Below are 21,274 nucleotides of genomic sequence, written 5' to 3' on the forward strand. Positions count from 1 at the left end.
GACTATGAACAATGTAAACTCCATCAATATAAACGAGGAAGGTAAAAAGGACGCCACATTATGGACAGTAGTTCCAGGTTGGGTGTGCAGGAACATGTAAAAGGAACAACGCTCGTGCTGTTGCACCAGCTGTTGTTTATCATTAAGCACACGCTGCCTCCCCTTGACTTCCTTGAGTTCCGTGTTCTGTCCATGCGGTGAACTGAGAAGAAATAGGTTCAGCCACGTCTCGATGAAGCAGAGGAGATTGCAGTCTCAAATGTCTTTCTGGGACTTAACCCTGGCCCTGAGGTCATTAAGTTTGTTCTCCAGTGACTGGACGTTGGCAAGCAGGATAGGCAGAGCTCTCAGCCTGTTTCTGACACCGGCTCGTTTTCCTCGGGGCCGCCGCTTCGGGTCTCATCCTTTTTTCTCCCTCACGATCTCACTCGGCCAGCTCGGATCTCTACAAGCTTTTGACTTTGTGGCTTTGCAGGTATACCAGGCTGACCTACTGAGAGATCTGAGCACTCCGTGCCACCAAGCAGATGGCCTGTGCTATTGGCCATGGTTGCCACGGAGAGACAGCTGTGGCCTAACCTTACGGACATCAAGGATGTTCAAGTAGTTCAAGACTGGCCCACACTAGACTCTCATGAGCAGCTCAATAGCCACCCCACTTTACTGTCCAACATCAAGCAAAATATCCTTTAAGTGGTCCCCATAAGCCAGTACTGTCGTAATGAACAACTAGCAAAAATTCATCTCATCAGTCCCTATCCAAAGCTACAGTTTAAGTAGGAAGTCAAGGATTCAGAGTATGTGGTGGGTGCTGTTATCTCAATGACTCTCCAGTAACAACAAATTTATCTGTGCAACTGTGCCCACCTCAATTGGACACCAAAAAAACATGTACTGGACACAACCCATAATCAACCTGTGCCTAGCAACTGTCCTTTTAAGAAATGTATTAAAGTACATAAATGTTATAAAAATTATATAAATATATTGCAGTCAGAGGTATTTTAATGAATCTGGTTGGTAGTTGAATTTCCCACATTTATAGAGCCATCAGTATGCTTTCCATGTGAGTGAGAATGAAAAAAATCAACTTATTCAATAAGAAAGAATGACCTTTGTTTCGCTAGATACAATAATGCTCGCATCAGGATAAAAAACGAAATGCAAATGAACATCTTATCATTATGCATAGTGGCCACTGTACAAAACTCTGGAGACAATGTTATGATAGGTGTCTAGTTCGTCAGGTCTAGGTTCAGCAATGTTATGTGGCAATAAAATGAAGTCAGTTGATGACTTGAGTATACTGAATGATCAGGGTATCCAATCTATTGGGTTTTTCTCCCCTTATAGCACCAGTACTCAAACTGTGAAGGAGTGGTTCTGGAAGGATGAGGAAAAATTTCATACATGGAGTGACCATTAAAAGTCTTTAGCATGTGCTGGAGTAGACGTCATGCACGTGATTCAGCTTTCCCATCATTAATATAATATCTCTGCCAAAAATGAATTCAACTTGGGCCAGTAATGAATGTTATTATGTGGCTTAAGATTTTTTTAAACAAAAGCTTCAATAATCAAAGGGAAAAATAATCAAATAATGAAATCTTCATTGAATGTTGCTGGCTACATAATGTCTGTCTGGAGGAATAAGATGCAATGGCTATTTTTATTAAAATTTTCTTCATGTTTATTCTGTCCTCATGCATAAAAAGTGTGGATATAATTATAACATATACAGTTTAACTATATATAAATGTATTAGTAATGTATAGTTATATTTTAATTGTTATTTATAACATTATGTTAACATTATGTTTAGGCAATTTTTATTTAGACAGTCAGATATTATACACACAACAATAACACATAACACATAAACAATATTTGTTGAAAAATTACAAATACGATTCTTTTAAGCCTTGTTGTTTCATCATGCATGACTACACATGAATGATGCTAGAATAAATTAGAATTGGCTGTTTCATTTTGAATGAAGATGGAGGATAGACAAAGACAAAATTAAACAGACATTTCGCTGAGTGATTCAATGAAAACAGATTAGTCATTCTATTGACAACTAGTGTTTATTGAGATAAAATAAAGCTTTGCAATGAATAAAAACATTATTATTATTATTATTATTATTATTATTATTATTATTATTAATAAAGTGATTTAGATGACATCTTACCCATGACATTTCTCTTTGTGTTTAGTTTAGGTTTAAACAAAATAATATAACATTTAGGTGTAAATATACAGAATAGTAAAGCAAAACTGGAAGCTAAAATAGCAAATATCTCTATAGCTACAGTAAATTTTCCAGGAGAGCTGATATAAGCAGGGATAAAGGTGATCCACACAGCACAAAATATAAGTATGCTAAATGTGATACATTTAGCTTCATTAAAATTATCTGGCAGCTTTCTAGCTAGAAAAGCCAAAATAAAGCACAAGAAAGCCAGAACCCCTATGTACCCCAGCACAGCCCAAAAACCTATAGCTGAGCCCAAGTTACATTCCAGTATGATTTTTTCCTTGTAGTAGTTCATGTTCTTGTATGAGAAAGGAGGAGAAACTGTTAACCACAGCACACAAATAAGGGCCTGTATACAAGTGAAAGTAAGAACAGTAAATCTCTGCTGTAGAGGCCCAAACCATTTAATGACATTACTGCCTGGAATTGTAGCCCTGAAGGCCATTAGCACAACTACTGTTTTTCCCAAAATACAGGAGATACAGAGGACAAATGTGATCCCAAACGTTGTGTGGCGCAGCATACAGGACCACTCGGAAGGCCGACCAATGAAAGTAAGTGAACAGAGGAAGCACAGAGTCAGGGAGAACAGGAGCAGGAAGCTCAGCTCTGAGTTGTTGGCCTTAACAATGGCAGTGTCTTTTTCTATTAGAAATAAAACAGCTACTAACACAGTTAGAACAGCTCCAAACAAAGAAAAAAACACTAGCATTATTCCCATAACCTCTGTCATTGAAAGAAACTCTATGACCTTTAACACACATTTATCTCTACCAGCATTAGACCAATATTCTCCTGGACACTGCTCACAGTTATTGGAATCTGAAAAAAAAATTATAGCTTTTCTTATTAGAGAGGAAAATATATTTTATCATATGAGGTTATTTATTATAACACTTGTTCATGAGCTGTATCCTAAATAATAAAAGGATGATACATAATGTGTGGTTTACACTTTGTCTTTGAAACTCACTAAAGCTGACATTACCTGTCTGGTTACTGATCTCTCCCTCTGCACATGGTATACAGTCATAGCAGCAGACAGGCCTTCCTTTCTGCGCAGCTTTCCTGGTTCCTGGAGGACAGCTCTCACTGCACACAGACCTTGGCTTCTAATGTGAGCAATATTTAAATTCTTAAAACCTTAAATTCATAGTCTACTATCTAACAATTCCATGAAGCTGTTGACCCATAAACATGAGCTCATTAAGTTGGTTTATTCATTATTTTTAAAGCACTATTATTGTATAAATTCTTTCATCTATATTCAGTGAATAGATTTATGTAAACATATTTTTAGGAAATGTTTATTTGAATAAAGTCCGTAGGGACTTATCTGTTTCACTTTATATTTCCATAAAATGAATAAAAATAAAAACCAAAAAACTATATACCTCTCTCTTCTCTCCAGCCCACACTATGTCTTCAGTGTTTAGGACAAACTGTTTCCCACTTGGTAAAGAGGCATCATAATACCCCACAGCTTTAAATTGCACTTCTCCATTGATCCCTCGTTGCCAGTTTACCACATCGTATTTTGCAGCCACTGCCCCGGTATTGTCAAACCACACTTGTTCTTTTAATTTTGTTGTAAAATTTACCTTTTGTAGATCTTCAATAACCTTTAATGAGAAAAGAAAGCAAGTATAAAACAAGTATTAACTTTTGGCCAATATCAGTCACTAACATAACCGACTTTGGTATTGTTTTAGTTACCTGCCATGGTTGTATTGTTTCTTTTTTCTCACAATTTTGGTTTTCTTTGCATCTCAACAGTCTGTGTAGAGAATGGGCAACAGCATAAACTGCATTGTAAATGTTCTTTGCATATCTCAATTCTGATATATCATCATTGTAGTTCTTAAAAGGGATCATATGTTTATAATTATCACAATTTTCTTCCGTTTGAGAAATGTTTTCCTTCATTTGCAAGCAAGGGACTGCTGTTTCCCAAAATTCATTTACAACATAGTCAGCAAAACTATTAATGTTCAATTTCCCCACATCAAAACCAATGGATCCAGCCAATATGTTGTAACTTGCTGGGGTTACTAGATTGACAGCAGTAATCCATGCTTCAACACCAATCATCTGGTAGCCAGTGACATTCATTTGAATAAGCTGGTCTATTAGAATGTTCATGTCAAAGTGGGCAAGAAATACAATAATTACTCTTGCTGTGCCTCTTTTAATAATATTGGCCACTTTCATAATTTTTGCAGTATCTGACCCATCAAATTTCTCAGAGTACTCAACACATATTCCCTCCTCTTTGGCTGCATTTAAAAAAATGGCCATTCCATTGTTGCCATAGTCATTATTACTATTCACAGCTCCTACCCAAGACCACCCAAAGTGCTTGACCAAATATGCCAGTGCTCTACTTTGATAGTAGTCACTTGCTATGGTCCTGAAGAAGGAGTGATACTCTTTTCTGTTGCTTAAACATTCACATGTGGCACCATGACTAATCTAAGTAAAGAAAGGTAGATAAAACATTAAAGCCTGTTTAATTGCATCTTATAGCACATATTTAGATATTTATTTACTTTGATGCTGTGAGATTGCACTGTTACCCTGTATGCCAGTGTTCTGCTTGTAAGAATAACAATCTCACAGCACATATGTTTAACATCATCACATTTGATATTTGATAATATTAAACATAAAAGCTTAACTTCTCACTAATTGATATAAGTACTTGCTAGAAATGTTTAATAAAAAAAATATATATATATATATATATATATATATATATATATATATATATATATATATATATATATATGAGCTTCTCTTAGCTGTTGAGGTTAAAGAGATTTATTTAAAATGCATAATTAATAAATATACCCAATATATTAAAAGCTATTTTTGCTGTAGGCATTTTTTAATAAAATTATGATATATTATTATTATATATGATTCTCTAATTATTATAACTATAACTATTTACTATACAGACATAAAATAATTCATATCAGTTATTTTTACCACTGGGATCCTAAATGGTCCTGTAGTTTTTGTGAGTGCTATAGTGGGAGTAGACTGTGCTTCCCCTATAATGGCTTTTACAACTGCTTGTCCAGAGCAGGCAGCAGCTGCTGTAACGTCCACACCATTCATCAAAGCCATGGCTGCTCTCATACTTAACAATCCTGAGCCACAATTGTCATAAATCTTGTAACCAATTAAGATATTTGGGAGCAAGTAGTTGTTTTTGTTGATTTCATCAATTGCAAACGTCATGGTCTGTGCAAAGCGTAATCCTCTAAGGTTAAATCTATAAATATTTATAAAAATAAAGAAAAGTATAATTACATACTTAATAAAAACATTAAATATAAAACTTAAATACATTCCAGCTTTTTTTAAAGGCTCAAATAAGTAATTTTCCAAAACAACTCACCTAATGCAGATTAAAGGGTGAGGTTGTTCGGTATAGGGCAGTAACTGCATTTGTGTATCATAATGTATTGAAAAGATTGCTCCAATGATTACATCCCCATCTCTAGATAGAAAAGACCTGTCTGTTTTTTTTAGAATATGACATTTTTCTCCCTTTGACAGGTTAAGAGAAAGGAGTAGTACAAGGAATAACATAATAAATATTGTCCACCTCTTTGGCTGGGTTAGTGCTTAACATATATGTTCTTCTGATATTTATTAACATGCTTGGGTTTTTTCAGGTATGGCAATCCAATGTAAACAAATCAAAATCTGGTGAGCATTGTGATGTCACTAAGGGGCAGATGGTAGCTGAAAACTATTATATTTGATTGGCTACCTAATATACATACAGCTACTTTTTTGTGTCTAATGCATGCTATTCCTGCATTTGCTGTTAAACCATGTGGCCAGTCTGTTTGCATGGTTTAATTACTTTTATTTATTCAGTTCCATAAATATTTTTGTACACAAGCACAATGGATAGTAAATGAAGCAGTTAAGATGTGCTTGAAGTGTGAACTTTAAGGTTTAGTTCAAGAGATTTAACAAAATTATTTGCAATTGCTCTCTGTGAATTACAGACCACAGTTTTTACAAGGTCTCCCTCTCTCTCTCTCTCTCTCTCTTTTTCTCTCTCTCTTTCTCTTTGTTTCCTTCAAGCACAAAGAAGCACACATTCATTGACCAAGCCCCTATAACCCACAACCATCCATGTCCTTTGTCTGTAAAACAACTTGAAAATAATTGACTGCTATGCCAGATATCAATACATGATCTGCTTATTGGAATTCTTCATGTAGTAGGGCCATTGGAGTGGCACGTGATCAAAGCAGACATAACACTGCTGGCACATGTTAAAAGACAATTTGCCAGGCTCCATCCATTGGACTTGATGTGGTCCGCCTTTTTAGTAAGGACAGTCAGCAGGGTGGTAAACTCCAAAAAATTAGGAACAAACTTTCCATAATAGCCAGCAAGACCCAGGGTCTGGTCTGGGGCAGTTATCCCCTCCTTTGTGCTTTTCTTTGGAATTTGCTGAGAGCCACTCCCTCCTCTGCAATATTATGAAATCCAGAGTCACATTGGAAAATTCTTACTGCAACTGAGCAACCTGTTCTCTTTGGAAGAGTGAGTGGTGGTCTTTATCTAAAATAGAGTAAATAGGGCTGCATCTTTTTTATGTCTCTCCGTCTTGGGTTACTTTGTTGTAAACCTGTTTTCTGAAAAAGTGGAAACGAGATGCTGCATGAAAAACGCTATGGGAACATCTTTTTGTGTTACCGGTTGTGAAGCATGTGTGTATCAAACACGCCAAATTTTGGCTACATATAACCTCGGTTAAGTGATGTCATCTGATGAAGTGCACCTGCAGGTTATAAATAGGAGTGAACCGGAAACATCCTCAGGTCAATTTTGTCTGAAAGGTCGTCCAGTCACACAATCAATGCGGCATTGGAGCGCAGCATCTAGTTCCCACTTTTCCAAGGAACAGGGTTACAGCAATGTAACCCGAGATGTTTGCTTTCAAAAGCTATACTCTATGCTGTGTGAAAACGCTATGGGAAAAAGAATACCAACGCCGTCGCACTGCAAGTGTCTGGGCCCCCAGGGTTGTGTTGTGTGTTCGCATAATAGCCAAGGAGGTCTCAGACCTAGCTCTGGGAGGCTGACTCGAGGACCTGTGAGCCCAGAGTAGCATGAACATCCAAACTATAAAATCTGACAAATGTGTGCGGAGAGGACCAACCTGCCGCATTACACACTTGCTGCAAGGGGACAACTTTTGCCAGCGCAATAGATAAGGTAATCCCCCTGGTCGAATGAGCCCTGATTCCTAGAGGTGAAGTATGACCATGCGCCTCGTAGGCTAAGGCAATAGCTTACGAGGTGCTCTGCTCTGCTTATATCAAATGGGTGCTCTGACTTATGCCACTGTCTGGTGCAGTTGATGTATATCTGAAGATTACATACTGGACACAGTAAGTGAAGTCTCTCCTGCTCCGGAGCTGTAAAAGGCAGAGGACAGAAAGCTTCAAGAACAACTGGATGCATGGTCGAGAATGGACCTTTCGGAAGATATTTTGGGTGAGGATGCAAAATGACCTTGACTAGACCAGAGGCAGAGTCTAGGCAGGATGGGGAGACTGACAAAGCCTGCAGATCTCCAAATCTTTTCAAAGAAATAATGGCCATAAGAAAAACCATCTTGAGAGTCAGAGGCCCGACAGGCGCTGACTCTAGTGGCTTAAAAGGGGTGTTGATCAGACCCTCAAGCATAATAGCTAAGTCCCAAACTCTAGTTGCTCTAGTGGGCGGCCTCAACCGTTTAGCTCCACGAATAAAAAAGGCAACTAAAGGGTGCTTTCCCACAGAAACCCCATTAGTCAGAACATGACAAGCCGAAATAGTGGCTACATACATTCTGAGAATACTAGGGCATAAGCCTGAGGACAATTTTTTTTTGTAGAAACTCCAGCACTGAAACAATTCGGCAGTGGAGTGAGTCTACATGTTTTGCCATGACCAACTTTCAAATACACTCTATTTGAGGGCATAAGTTTTTCTAGTAGATGGAGCCCTGGTCTTCCAGCCAGGATTACGCTGGCTGAAAGACCAGTATCTCTTAATTGGTCCCCCTCAGGGACCAAACATGAAGGTTTCAGAGCTCGGGCTGGGGATGAAATATTGTCCTTCGCGGCTGAGACAGAAGATTACTCCTCACTGGAATCACCCATGGTAAGCCATTGAGGAGAGATGTTAGATTCAAGAACCCCACTCTGGTTGGCCAACGGGGCGCTCAAACCCTGTTGACAGACCCTCACTAGGACTCCCGGGAGCAGAGCTATCAGAGGAAATGCATAAAGGCGTAATCTGGGCCACGTATGGGCCATCGCGTCCAGACCCAGGGGAGTTGGAGGAGTCAGAGAGTAGTAAAGGGGACATTGTGCTGTTTCTTGGCAAAGAGGTCCACCTCTGCTACATAAAATCTCTCCCAGATTTGACTGACTACTTCGGGGTGGAGTTTCCATTTCCCGTGTGTCACAGCTTGTCTGGACAGCAAGTCTGCTCCCACATTCACATGCCCCAGAATGTAAATTGCCCAGAGGGACAGGAACTTTTCCTGTGCCCAAAGAAGAACCTGGTGCGCTAGCTTGTTCAAGCGGGGCAAGCGCAGTCCGCCCTGGCGATTTATGTACAAGACTATCATAGTGTTGTCCACCCACACTAGGACATGGTAGCCTGGCGCGTAACCCTTATTTGCCTCTGGGGATTGGCCCTTGAGTGAAATACCTTCACCACAACTGAAACGCTCTCATATGCAGATGGCCCAAAGGTATCACCGTGAACGCAGCTGCCATGGGACCTAAAGATCTCTGAAAGTGATGAACAGTCACTTTCTGATCTAGCTTGATTTCCTTTAGGGTGTTGAAAATTGATTTGACAAGAGTGGAAGACAGCTTGACTTCCGGTTAGCGGCCACATGGAGTAGACGTGTGAGTTAGGTGCTCCGACAATTTTACATTCCTTCATTCCCTTATCCGTTTCTAAATGCTAAACTAAATCTTTAGGATACAATAACTTTGTACTCTACCCCACGGTTACATACTTTTTTTATTTATAATGGCTACAAGGAGTGTTAAGGCCGGGAAAAAAGACAACACTGTGACCGCTCTAACAGTCGAGGCTATCTCAGCACTGTTAGACAAACACCGTGAAGCGTTAGCAGCTGAATTTAAATCATAGTTTAGTTTACTGGAAAGTAAACTGGACCAAATCCAAGCCCAAGTCGAGGACCATGGACAGCGCTTACCTTCATTAGAACTCGCTACAGATGACCTGAGCCAGCGGGTGAGCAAGTTGGAAAACATCTGCTCCGGACTTTGGGAAAGTAACACTAAGTTAACGGCCAAAGTAGACTTAGAAGGCCGGAGCAGGAGACAAAACCTGCGTGTCCTGGGTCTTCCGGAGGGTACTGAGAGTGGACTCCCTACCGAGTTCTTCTCAAAATTTTTGTGCGAGGTGTTTGGGAGTGAAACGCTTCCATCCCCGCCTGAGATTGACAGAGCCCACCGCATACCTACATCCAAACCCGCTTCAGGTCAGAGACCTCGGCCGGTCATTCTCCGTGTGCGCTGGTACCAGGTTAAAGACCTTCTGGTTCGGGAGGCTCGGCGGAGAGGGAAGCTGGAATACCGCGGTCAGCAGGTTCGTATCGTGGAAGACTACGCTCCCGAAGTTTTAAGCCAGCGAGCCGAGTATAAAGACGTTATGACTGAGTTATACAACCGTGGACTCCGGCCTTCTCTTTTGTATCCAGCACGGCTCCGGATAACTCTCTCTACCGGACAGAAGAGGTGGCTACGCTCGGTAGAGGCACAGAAACACATAGACAGTCTGCAGAAAACTACGTAGTGCACTGTATTATTATTTTTAATACTACAATTCTCAGGAAAGTACCCTTTTTTTTTACTTTAAATCTAGCCATGTTTCGTTTTTTCCTGGTAAGAGGAATTTTCCTGGTATTTTTCTATTATTATTTTCTCTATTTCTAGTCACGTGTAATTTATATGTTTGTTTATTTTTTAGAGTTACAATGTGACGTGGGGGGAGGGGGGTTGTTTTGTGTTTTTCTCTTATTGAGAGATTTCAGTATTGGAATGGGGAAATGTTTTATTTATATATTTAATTCTTAGTTTTTGTAAACTGTGTCGGAGCAGAAGATGGTGTGGTTAGCGGCAGGAAGATTGTTTAGGTGGAGAATGGAAGGCTGGAAAAGCTTGCTGCTTTGTTGGTTAGCAGCTATCTTTGTTTGTTTGGGGGCAGTGGGGTGTGTGGGGGAGGGGTGTGTGGGGCAGGGGTGGGGGTTCTCCAAAGCCAGTATTGTGTTAGTTCAGTATACATGGTGGATCTTTGATAGGTTGCTCTGTGTTTTACACTTTTGTTTTATAGCTGACGCTAGGCATTTCATTACTATCTGTGTTTATCTACCTGCATCTCCTCTCAGGGAGAATGAATAGTTCTTTAAACTTTGTGAGCTGGAATGTTAAGGGTTTAAACCATCCGGTCAAGAGAAGGAAGTTGTTCTCACACCTTAAACAACTTAACACTGCAATCGCATTTTTACAAGAAACTCACATTCGCAGGTCCGATAATTCTCGCCTTATGTCGCGTTGGAGAGGGCAGCACTACCACTCGACCTTTCAGGCCAAAGCTAGGGGTGTCTCAATTCTGATCAATCCAAACATCTCTTTTGAGCAGCATAATATTATTGCGGATATACATGGTCGTTATATCATTGTTTCAGGGAAGTTATTTAATACTAATGTAGTGTTGGCTAATTTATATGCCCCTAATTACGATGATGTTTCCTTCTTTGAACATTTCTTCTCTGTTCTACCAGATCTGAGCTCATACTCTCTCATATTAGGGGGAGACTTCAACTGCTGTTTAGATCCATCACTTGACAGGTCATCTCCCAATCCTATACCTCTGAGTAAATCCGCCACGCTACTTCAGTCCTATCTTTGCAGTTTTGGTATCTCTGACATATGGCGCTTCCTTAATCCAAAAAAGAGAGAATACTCCTTTTTCTCACATGTTCATCATACTTTCTCCAGAATTGATTATTTCTTTGTAGATAATCAACTGATCCCCATGGTTAGCTCCTGCGCTTATCAGAGCATTGTGATATCGGATCATGCACCAGTTGTTATGTCTATAAAGCTCCCCAATCTTCCTCAAATTAATAAACATTGGCGCTTTATTTCTCCATTATTGATAGAGAATGATTTTAAAAAATTCATGGAAGACCAGATATTTTTTTTTCTTGAACACAAATGAAACACCTGAAGTGTCATGTTTAACAGTTTGGGATGCTCTAAAAGCCTACCTCAGGAGACAGATAATTTCATATACTGCAAATATAAAAAGGAAGGCATATAAAGAACGAAAAGATTTGACCAACCAAATTAAAGAAATTGATCAGCAGTATGCTCTATTTAAAAACCCTGATCTGTATAAAAAACGCATAGAATTGCAAACTAATTTTGAACTCATCTCGACGCATGTAATTGAATGCCAATTATTAAAGAGTAGGAGCCAATTTTACATTCATGGTGATAAATCTGGGAAACTTTTAGCTAATCAGTTAAGAGGTTTTAGAGCACAGCAACACATTACAAAAATTCGGATGGAGGATGGTACCATCACTACCGACCATTCTAAAATTAATGATGCATTCAAGAATTTTTATTCTCGATTATATACTTCTGAGTTTCCAAAGGACTGTAATTCACTTGAGAATTTCTTGAATCAACTAGATATCCCAACACTGTCCCCTGATTCTAGATTAAGATTAGAAGAGCCCATATCACAAGAGGAGATCAGTTCCGCTATCTCATCATTGCAATCTGGTAAGTCCCTGGGTCCTGATGGGTTCCCTGCAGAGTTTTTTAAATCATTCTCCTCATACCTTGCACCACAACTAGCTTTGGTTCTTTCTGAATCTTTTAAGCAAGGTAAGATGCCTGCGTCATTTAATGAGGCTCGCATAACCCTTATAGCAAAGAGAGATAAAGACCCAACAGAGTGCTCGTCATATAGACCAATCTCTCTTCTCAACGTGGATGTTAAAATCCTTGCTAAAGTCTTGGCTCGTAAATTAGAGATTGTGTTACCCTCTATTATATCTGAGGACCAGACCGGTTTTGTCAAAAATCGCTTTTCTTACTTTAACATTCAACGTCTTATGGATGTCCTGTACACACCATCAGAGGGGATCCCTGAGTGTGTCCTTTCTTTGGATGCTGAAAAGGCTTTTGATTGTGTGGAATGGGAGTACTTATTTAGGGCTTTAGAAAAATTCAATTTTTTTCAAAGTTTTATCACTTGGGTTAAATTATTATATTCAAAGCCCTACTGCCTCAGTTCTGACAAATGTTCAGCAGTCTCAACCATTCAGCCTTCAGCGGGGAACTCGTCAGGGGTGTCCTCTTAGCCCGTTGCTCTTTAACCTTGCCATTGAGCCACTAGCAATTGCATTCCGCAGTTGTAGGAATATATCTGGGATTTGGAGGCAGGAAACATAAAGTTTCCCTTTATGCAGATGATCTTCTACGTTTTAAATCAAATCCAATCTCCTCCCTTCCACCTGTGCTGTCATTGCTTAGTGAATTTAGCTACTTTTCAGGATATAAATTGAATTTGCGCAAAAGTGAACTTTTTCTGCTTATTAATACAGCAGTAACAACTGGTATGCACAATTTTCCATTTAACATAGTGAAAAATCAGTTTACCTATCTTGGTATTACAATCACAAGGAAACATAAAAACCTTTTTAAAGAAAATTTTACTAGGTTGTTAACCCAAACTAAAAAGGACTTGGAAAAATGGTCACCACTGTCCATGTCCCTGGTGGGCCGCATTAATGCCATTAAAATGAGTATTCTTCCTAAATTTTTATATCTCTTTCAGTCTGTACCTGTTTTCATTCCCAAATCTTACTTTGGTGCTTTAGACTCAATTATATCCTCTTACCTTTGGAAAGGAAAACATCCACGATTAAATAAGTCCCTACTTCAAAGATCTAAAAGAGACGGTGGCATGGCTCTGCCTAATTTTCGCTTTTACTACTGGGCAGCAAACATTCGATCTGTCATCTTTTGGGCATATTTTTATAACCAACCTAATCAGCCTGTCTGGGTGGAAATGGAGATAAAGTCTGTCAAAAATCTTTCTGTCTCTGCACTCCTTGGATCTGCACTCTCCATCCCCTCAATAAAATTAATGAATAACTCAGTTGTTAGGCATACCTTGAGAGTTTCCCGCATTTTTGGCTCAGTTCAGAAAGCACTGCGGTCTTCTGGGCTTTTCTCTTTCCAGTCCTATTGTCTCTTACTATCTCTTCCAACCTTCTTTACATGATTCAGTGTTTCAGGAATGGTACAACAAGGGTATCAAGCTTTGCAAAGATCTGTTTGTTGATCATAAGTTTGCATCGTTTGAGCAGCTTTCTGAAAGGTTTAACCTTCCCAATTCAAACTTTTTTAGATATCTGCAAGTAAGACATTTCATTCGCTCTTTAATACCGAATTTCCCTGAAGCTCCTGCTACAAATATTATAGATAATCTCCTCTGTTTGTCCCCGCTGCGTAAAGGCCTAATATCCACTATTTATGGTGGATTGATGGGTTTGAGTCACACCCCTTTAAGTAAAATTAAAACTGCTTGGAAGAAAGATTTAAATCGCTTAGCATTCAACACTATCACCCCCTAACAACTGATCGGAAGCTGAGCCTGCAACTGGATCCTGGACTTTCTGACCGGAAGGCCTCAGTCAGTACAGATCGGGAACTGCACCTCCAGCACCACCACACTGAGCACAGGGGCCCCACAAGGCTGTGTGCTCAGTCCTCTGCTGTTCACACTGCTGACTCAGTGATATAACTGTGTAGTAACACACGGTTCAAATCACATCATCAAGTTTGCTGATGACACGACCTCCATGGGCCTCATTAGCAAGAACGGCGAGTCAGCGTACAGAGGAAGGGCAGAGGCTATCAGAATGGTGTAAAGACAACAACCTGTCTCTGAATGTTGACAAGACAAAGGAAATGGTTGTTGACTTTAGGTGGACAGGAGGCGACCATTCTCCGCTGTGCATCAACGGCTGCTCTGTGGAGATCGTCGAAAGCACCAAATTCCTGGGTGTCTACCTGGAGAAGGACCTCAGCTGGTCCCTCCACACCAGCTCCCTACACAAGAAAGCCCAACAGCATCTTTTCTTTCTGAGAAGACTGAGGAAGGCCCAGCTTCCACCACCGATCCTGACCACCTTCTGTAGAGAACATCTACACCACACGCTGCACGCTATAGTGAATTAATTAAATATCAAGTAACTCAATCAAGATTCAAATAACCAGTCCTTCGTATAAGTAAAGAGCCGTATTATCATACCATCAGTGTCCCTGAGATGACCAGCAGCCGATGCGCTTCCCTGTCGAACATGTTACTGAATGCAGTCTTTATACACAGACCCTATACTATGACATCATAGTTACATCATAGTAGATACTGTGGGGTGGTGATTCTCTGTCACAGATGGTGCTTGTATGTTGAGTCTTTCACTTATTTAACTTTACACCTCCCACTTGAACTACTGGTTCTTGAACTCAAGTAGTTCACACTTATTTTTCTTCTGCCTGTTCTTCTGCCGGAACCAAGACAACTTTGTTCACACACTCTTGTTTGTCGATTTCCTCAATGACCTTCTCTGTTTTGTCTGTGTTGCTCGCTGTACAATGCAAACAGTGGTCTCTGTTGCCCCATTTCTGTGACAAGAACTTGCAGGATCGATTTTCCAAGGCCATTTCCTGGGATCCACCACCAGTCACTCGCTGGCTCAGCTTTTTGGATTTTCACGACTCTGTTTGCAAAGAATGTCTGGAACCCATAACTATCAAGTTAAATGGCCCAGAGCACAGTCTGACTGTCTACTAAGTGGAACAAACGTTCAACTTCCATCCGCCCATGCTTCTCGAAGTGTTTTCTGGGACATGCAGCAAAAACTGCACCACAGATCTCAGCTTTGACAGCTCTCCCCTCTGGTCCAGTGGTGCTAACTTGATCTTGGACTCGACTAATCTGTTAACTACTGTGTGAAACCTAACTTGACTCAGTGGCACATACTCCTCGAAGAGTTTGATGGCCTCATTTCTGAGATTTTTGGTGGCTTGTCCCATGTTTGTAGAGCTAAGCTCCTATTTCCTGTCTCTTGGAATACCTTTCTGCTTGGCAGGCGTAATGAGACCAATTGGGTCATAGAGCCCCTCCTGGGGTCTGTTCTTCGTACGTCACTACCTCAGTTAGCTGGATTTGATTGTTGTAGATTTGTCCTGATCTTGGATTGTTTCGTTCTTTGATGTGCTTCTCGCATTTGTTGTCATAGCAACATATCCATAAGCTTGAACCTGCTCCGGAGCAGGTTTGTTTCATGTAAACAGGATTTAGCCCACGCTCCTAGTGGGTTATGATTGGTTGAAATGGCGAGGTCACATCTAATTGGTTAAAGAGCACGACTGACTCACGTGAAAAAAGAAAAGTATATGCCCCCTGACATAGACTCCCAGCCCTACACACATAATCGCTATCAAATATTATATATGAACATAAATTCATAGGTTAATTATTATCAAATATGATATTACTATTATAATAAACCCTGTAATTGTCAGGGACTGCCCCTAGAGGGCACTGTGGCCGTGTTTGTAGTCTTGTTAGAAGACCCAGTTTCCCAGAAGGCACCTCGGTTAGGTTCAATTCAATTCAATTCAATTTTATTTGTATAGCGCTTTTAGCAATTTTCATTGCCGCAAAGCAGCTTTACACAGTCAAAAAAATTATTTAAGTTTGTATGAAATGTGAATTTGTATGAATCAAAATGGTCAGTTTGTCCCTGGTGAGCAAGCCGAGGGCGACAGTGGCAAGAAAAAACTCCCTGAGATGGTAATAGGAAGAAACCTTGAGAGGAACCAGACTCAACAGGGAACCCATCCTCATTTGGGTGAAACAGAAAGCAGTAAATGATCTGCATTTATACAGTGTGTAGGGTGGGAAGCAGTTCAGCTATAATAGCTGATGTTAATTGATGTTAATATGGAGTCCAGGTAGTTATTGAAGACCGAGGTAGACTTGTAAGAAGTTCCAGTCATAAACTATCGAACTGTCAAGTCCCCAGAGAAACAGTTGCCAACACCAGTCAAGGCCAGAACCGTCTTCTAGGTAAAGAGAACCATCCCCAGACCCCAGACGCATCCCAGAGAGACATTGTGACGAGATCTTTAGCCAGAAGCGGGGCACCAGGATGGGTCAGACAGGTCCGGAGGGCAGAGGGAGTCTGGATCACTGGCAGCTCAGAAACGACATGTGTAGCTCGACGGAGAGAGAGAAAGAGTGAAAGGGGGAGACAGGAGGAGAAAAGAAAGAAAAAGAGGTGGGGGGAGAGAAGAAGAGGAGACATGGCAGTTAGGTATGGTCACAGTCACACAATGTATAATGTGAATGTATATTAACTGTAGAGTGCAAGCAGAGACTCCGGCAGGACTAACTATGACAGCATAACTAAAAGGGAGAGCCAGAAGGAAACACAGACATGAGGGCTTCCTGACATGTAAAGCAAACAATCACCTCACCGTCAGCAAACCTGAGTGATCAATGAGAGTGAGGAAGACAGCATCCAAACATACCAGTTCACCATAATACTCTACGTCCATGAGTCCCCCAGATCTGCTCCTTTACCTATGGCAAATCTATTTATAAAAATGCTTGGCTAAATAAATAGGTTTTTAGCCTGGACTTGAACACTGAGACTGTGTCTGAGTCCCGAACACTATTTGGAAGACTATTCCATAATTTTGGGGCTTTGTAAGAAAAAGCTCTGCCCCCAGCTGTATTTTTCATAATACGCGGTACTGACAAGCAGCCTGCATCCTTTGATCGAAGTAGGCGTGGTGGATCGTAAGACACCAGCAGTTCGCTTAGGTACTGCGGCGCGAGACCATTTAATGCTTTATATGTCAAGAGTAGTATTTTAAAATCAATGTGAAATTTCACAGGGAGCCAATGGAGTGAAGATAAGATAGGGGTGATGTGCTCATATCTTTCTATATGAGGTTCTAGTGAGGACTCTCTGCTGCATTCTGGACTAGCTGAAGCTTATTTATGCATCTAGCTGAACAACCAGACAGTAAGGCATTACAATAGTCCAACCTAGAGGTGATAAAAGCATGAACTAGTTTTTCTGCGTCGTTTAGCGACAATAAATGTCTTATCCTGGCAATATTTCTGAGGTGAAAGAATGCTATCCTGGTAATATTATCTACATGTGCTTCAAATGAAAGGCTGGAATTAATGATCACACCAAGGTCTTTCACTGTTGCATTTGATGGAACAGAAAGGCCATCTAAAGTTACGGTGTGATCTAAAATTTTACTCCTAGCTGTATGTGGTCCTATGACTAGAACTTCTGTCTTATCCGGATTTAGCAGAAGGAAGTTATTTAGCATCCAATTTCTTATGTCCTGCACACATTGCTCAACTTTAGTAAGCTGTTTTTTCTCATCGGGTTTTGCTGAGACAGCTGTATCATCAGCATAACAATGAAAACTAATACCATGCTTACAGATTATGTTGCCCAGAGGAAGCATGTAAAGGGAAAAAAGCAGTGGACCCAAAACTGAACCCTGCGGAACGCCAAACTCCACTAGAGAACATGCAGAATAATCACCATTTAAGTCTACATACTGATAACGATGGGTCAGATAGGATCTGAGCCAGGAGAGGGCTGTACCCTTAATTCCTACTACATTTTCTAATCTGTGAAGAAGAATACTATGATCCACGGTGTCAAAAACTGCACTGAGGTCAAGTAATACAAGCATAGTTACACAACCCTGATCAGAGGCCAATAGAATGTCATTTACTACTTTAACGAGTGCTGTCTCTGTACTATGATGAGGCCTAAATCCTGACTGATACAGTTCATGTATGCCATTTCTATGTATATATGAGCATAGCTGCTCCGCTACTATCTTTTCCAGAATCTTAGAGATAAAGAGGAGGTTTGATATTGGCCTGTAACTGGACAGCTGACAGGGGTCGAGGTCAGGTTTCTTAATTATTGGTTTGATAACTGCTAATTTAAAAGATTTTGGAACATAAAACAGGGGGTTTTGTTATTGCTGGTACTATCTGTTTAAGAAAATGTGTCGGTACAGGATCTAATATACAGGTTGATGAATTTGAAGAAGAGATGAGTGAAATTAGTTCATTCTCTTCAAGGGGAGTAAAGTATTCTAGGTTCTGATCTGACATGGCTAGATTAACATCTGCATCAATTACATTGTTCGGTTTCAAAACCTCAATTTTATGCCTAATATTTACAATTTTATTATTAAAAAAGTTCAAGAAGTCCTCACTATTGCATGATGTTGTTGTGGAGATTTCTGCAGTGGTCTTATTTCTGGTTAATTTGGCTACAGCATTAAATAAGAATCTAGGATTATTTTTGTTATTTTCTATAAGAGTGGAGAGATATGTTGATCTAGCTACACTAAGAGCTTTTCTATAGTTCAGGATGCTCTCCTTCCATGCTATTTGAAAGTGGTTAGGTGATGATGAAGCTTCACCTGAGCCGAGGTGGCTCATTAGAGACGTTATAAAAGGTTGTTAGTTCGGGGAAACTGGGTCGAGCATTAAGACTGTCTAGTGGGCATTTGTTTTGTTTATTAGGAATTTATGTTTAAACTGGCTCGGAAGGCTTGGGCTCTGGTATAAGTAGATATGTGTATTTACGTTAACTTGTGTATGATGTGAGTACTGTTTCTTGTGTCTTTTGTCCATTTGTTTCTTGGTTTTAAGTTATGTTTTGTTCTAAGCCAAGGTGTGCGAGTGTCGCTCGTTAGAGCGGGAATGTGTGGTATGTCGCTCGTACAAGCGCAGGTGTGTGTGTCACTCGTAAGGGCGTGAGTGTATGGTAGTACACCGCTCTTAGGAGCATAGGTGCGCATGTGTCGCTCGTTAGAGCGTGAATGGTAGTACGCCGCTCTTAGGAACATAGGTGTGCGTGTGTCGCTCGTAAGGGCGTGAGTGTATGGTAGTACGCCGCTCTTGGGATCATAGGTGTGCGTGTGTCGCTCGTAGAGCGTGAATGTGTAGTGTGCCACTCGTAGGAGCGCAGGTGTGCGTGTGTCGCTCTTTGGGGCGCACGAATGTGTACCAGGCTTGGAAGTCACTATGTACTGTATGTTTAGTCAGAAGTCTTCATGTACTGTATGTTTAGTCAGAAGTCTCCATGTACTGTATGTTTAGGCTTGGAAGTAACTATGTACTGTATGTTTAGTCAGAAGTCTCCATGTACTGTATGTTTAGTCAGAAGTCTCCATGTACTGTATGTTTAGTCAGAAGTCTCCATGTAGTGTATGTTTAGTCAGAAGTCTCCATGTACTGTATGTTTAGTCAGAAGTCTCCATGTACTGTATGTTCAGTCAGAAGTCTTTATGTACTGTGTGTTCAGTCAGAAGTCTTTATGTACTGTGTGTTCAGTCAGAAGTCTTTATGAGTTGTAGAGAGCCTATGAGTTTAAGCCTCCGTAGCCGGTACATTGGTTATTTAGTTTTGGGGAAGTTTTGTTTGTTTACGTGTCAATAAAAGACCGGTTATCTGACAAGAACCCTCTGCGTTTATGCCTGCCCTTTATCCGCCCACGGCAAGTAACATCAGCCTTTATACCCGATTCGTGACGGAATGCTCGACCTAAAACAAGGGCATAGCAGAGGGGGGGCCCACAGTAAAGCCCTAGGACAGGGGCCGTCAACCCCCGAGAGTCTCCGGTGAGACTCTATCCCCATACAAGCGCAGCAGTGGAAGCCCGGCTGGGAGGGCAACCCAGCACTGCATCAGCCGCCCGGCTAGGAGGACAACCCAGCACTGCCTATGAGGCTCAAGTATCCAGAGCGACACAGTGCTGCCTCCGCCGCCCGGCTCACATGATCCGGTGCTGCCTCATCAGCCGGGTCCACAGAAAGGAACCAGTACCATCTCCATCACCTGACTGAGAGGCCAATCCAGTGCTGCATCGGCCACCCGGCTCGGAGGACAACTCAGCGCTGCCTATGGGGCTCAAATTCCCAGAGCGACACAGTGCTGCCTCCGCCGCCTGGCCCACCTTGATCTGGCACTGCCTCATCAGTCGGGTCCACAGAAAGGAACCAGCACCATCTCCATCACCTGGCTGGCAGGACAACCCAATGCTGCATCTGCCACCCGGCTTGGAGGACAACCCGCGCTGCCTACGACGCTCAATTTCCCAGAGCGACGCAGTGCTGCCTCTGCCGCCTGGCCTACCTTGATCCGGCACTGCCTCTTCAGCCAGGTCCACCAACGGACACGGAACTGGCTCCCCTTTCCTGCGCCGACCTCAGGGCTCCACCAACGCTAGATCTCGACAGCGAGCAGGGCTGCCGCCGATGTCGGGCAACAAGGATAGATCGCTGCTGCATCTGCTGCCCGGCGTTGAGGAAGACCCAGTACTGCATCGGCTGCCCGGCTGGGAGGACGACTCAGTGCTGCCTTCGCTGCTTGGTATACGAGAGCAAGTCAGTGCTGCCTCCACCGCCCGGCCTACTCCAGCGATCCAGTGCTGCCTCAACTGCCTGGGTCACATAAAGGGTCCAGCAGCTGCATCCATGGCTCGACTACGGTGGCTGTCCAGGCGTACGGGACCAACTAAGTCAAGCTGGTCTCCCAGCCAGTGTTATTGACACTATTCTAGCCGCTAGAGCTCCCTCCACTAGAAAAGCTTATGCCCTCAAATGGAATGTTTTTGAAAGTTGGTGCATGACGAAGCAGGTAGACCCAGTCCACTGCCAAATTGTTTCAGTGCTGAAGTTCCTGCAAGATAAGTTGTCCTCGGGCTTGTGCCCTAGTACCCTTAGGACGTATGTGGCCGCTATCTCAGCCTGCCACGTTCCAATCGAGGGGACTACTGTGGGAAAACACCCTTTAGTTGCC

The 21,274-nt window shown here is 41.6% G+C and overlaps 1 protein-coding gene across 1 annotated transcript; it reads right to left on the reverse strand.

The window, feature by feature from the left end:
• Positions 1–2,165: 2,165 nt before the first annotated feature.
• On the reverse strand, positions 2,166–20,450 carry LOC128528209 (extracellular calcium-sensing receptor-like). The gene is made up of 6 exons (XM_053500963.1): positions 20,251–20,450; positions 5,252–5,540; positions 3,977–4,732; positions 3,655–3,882; positions 3,249–3,369; positions 2,166–3,082 (listed from the first exon to the last, which is right to left on the reverse strand). The coding sequence occupies exons 1-6, from the start codon at positions 20,448–20,450 to the stop codon at positions 2,166–2,168; spliced, it is 2,511 nt and encodes an 836-aa protein (XP_053356938.1).
• Positions 20,451–21,274: the final 824 nt, after the last annotated feature.

Source organism: Clarias gariepinus, chromosome 7 (assembly GCF_024256425.1).
Source record: "Clarias gariepinus isolate MV-2021 ecotype Netherlands chromosome 7, CGAR_prim_01v2, whole genome shotgun sequence".
Lineage (NCBI taxonomy): Eukaryota > Metazoa > Chordata > Actinopteri > Siluriformes > Clariidae > Clarias > Clarias gariepinus.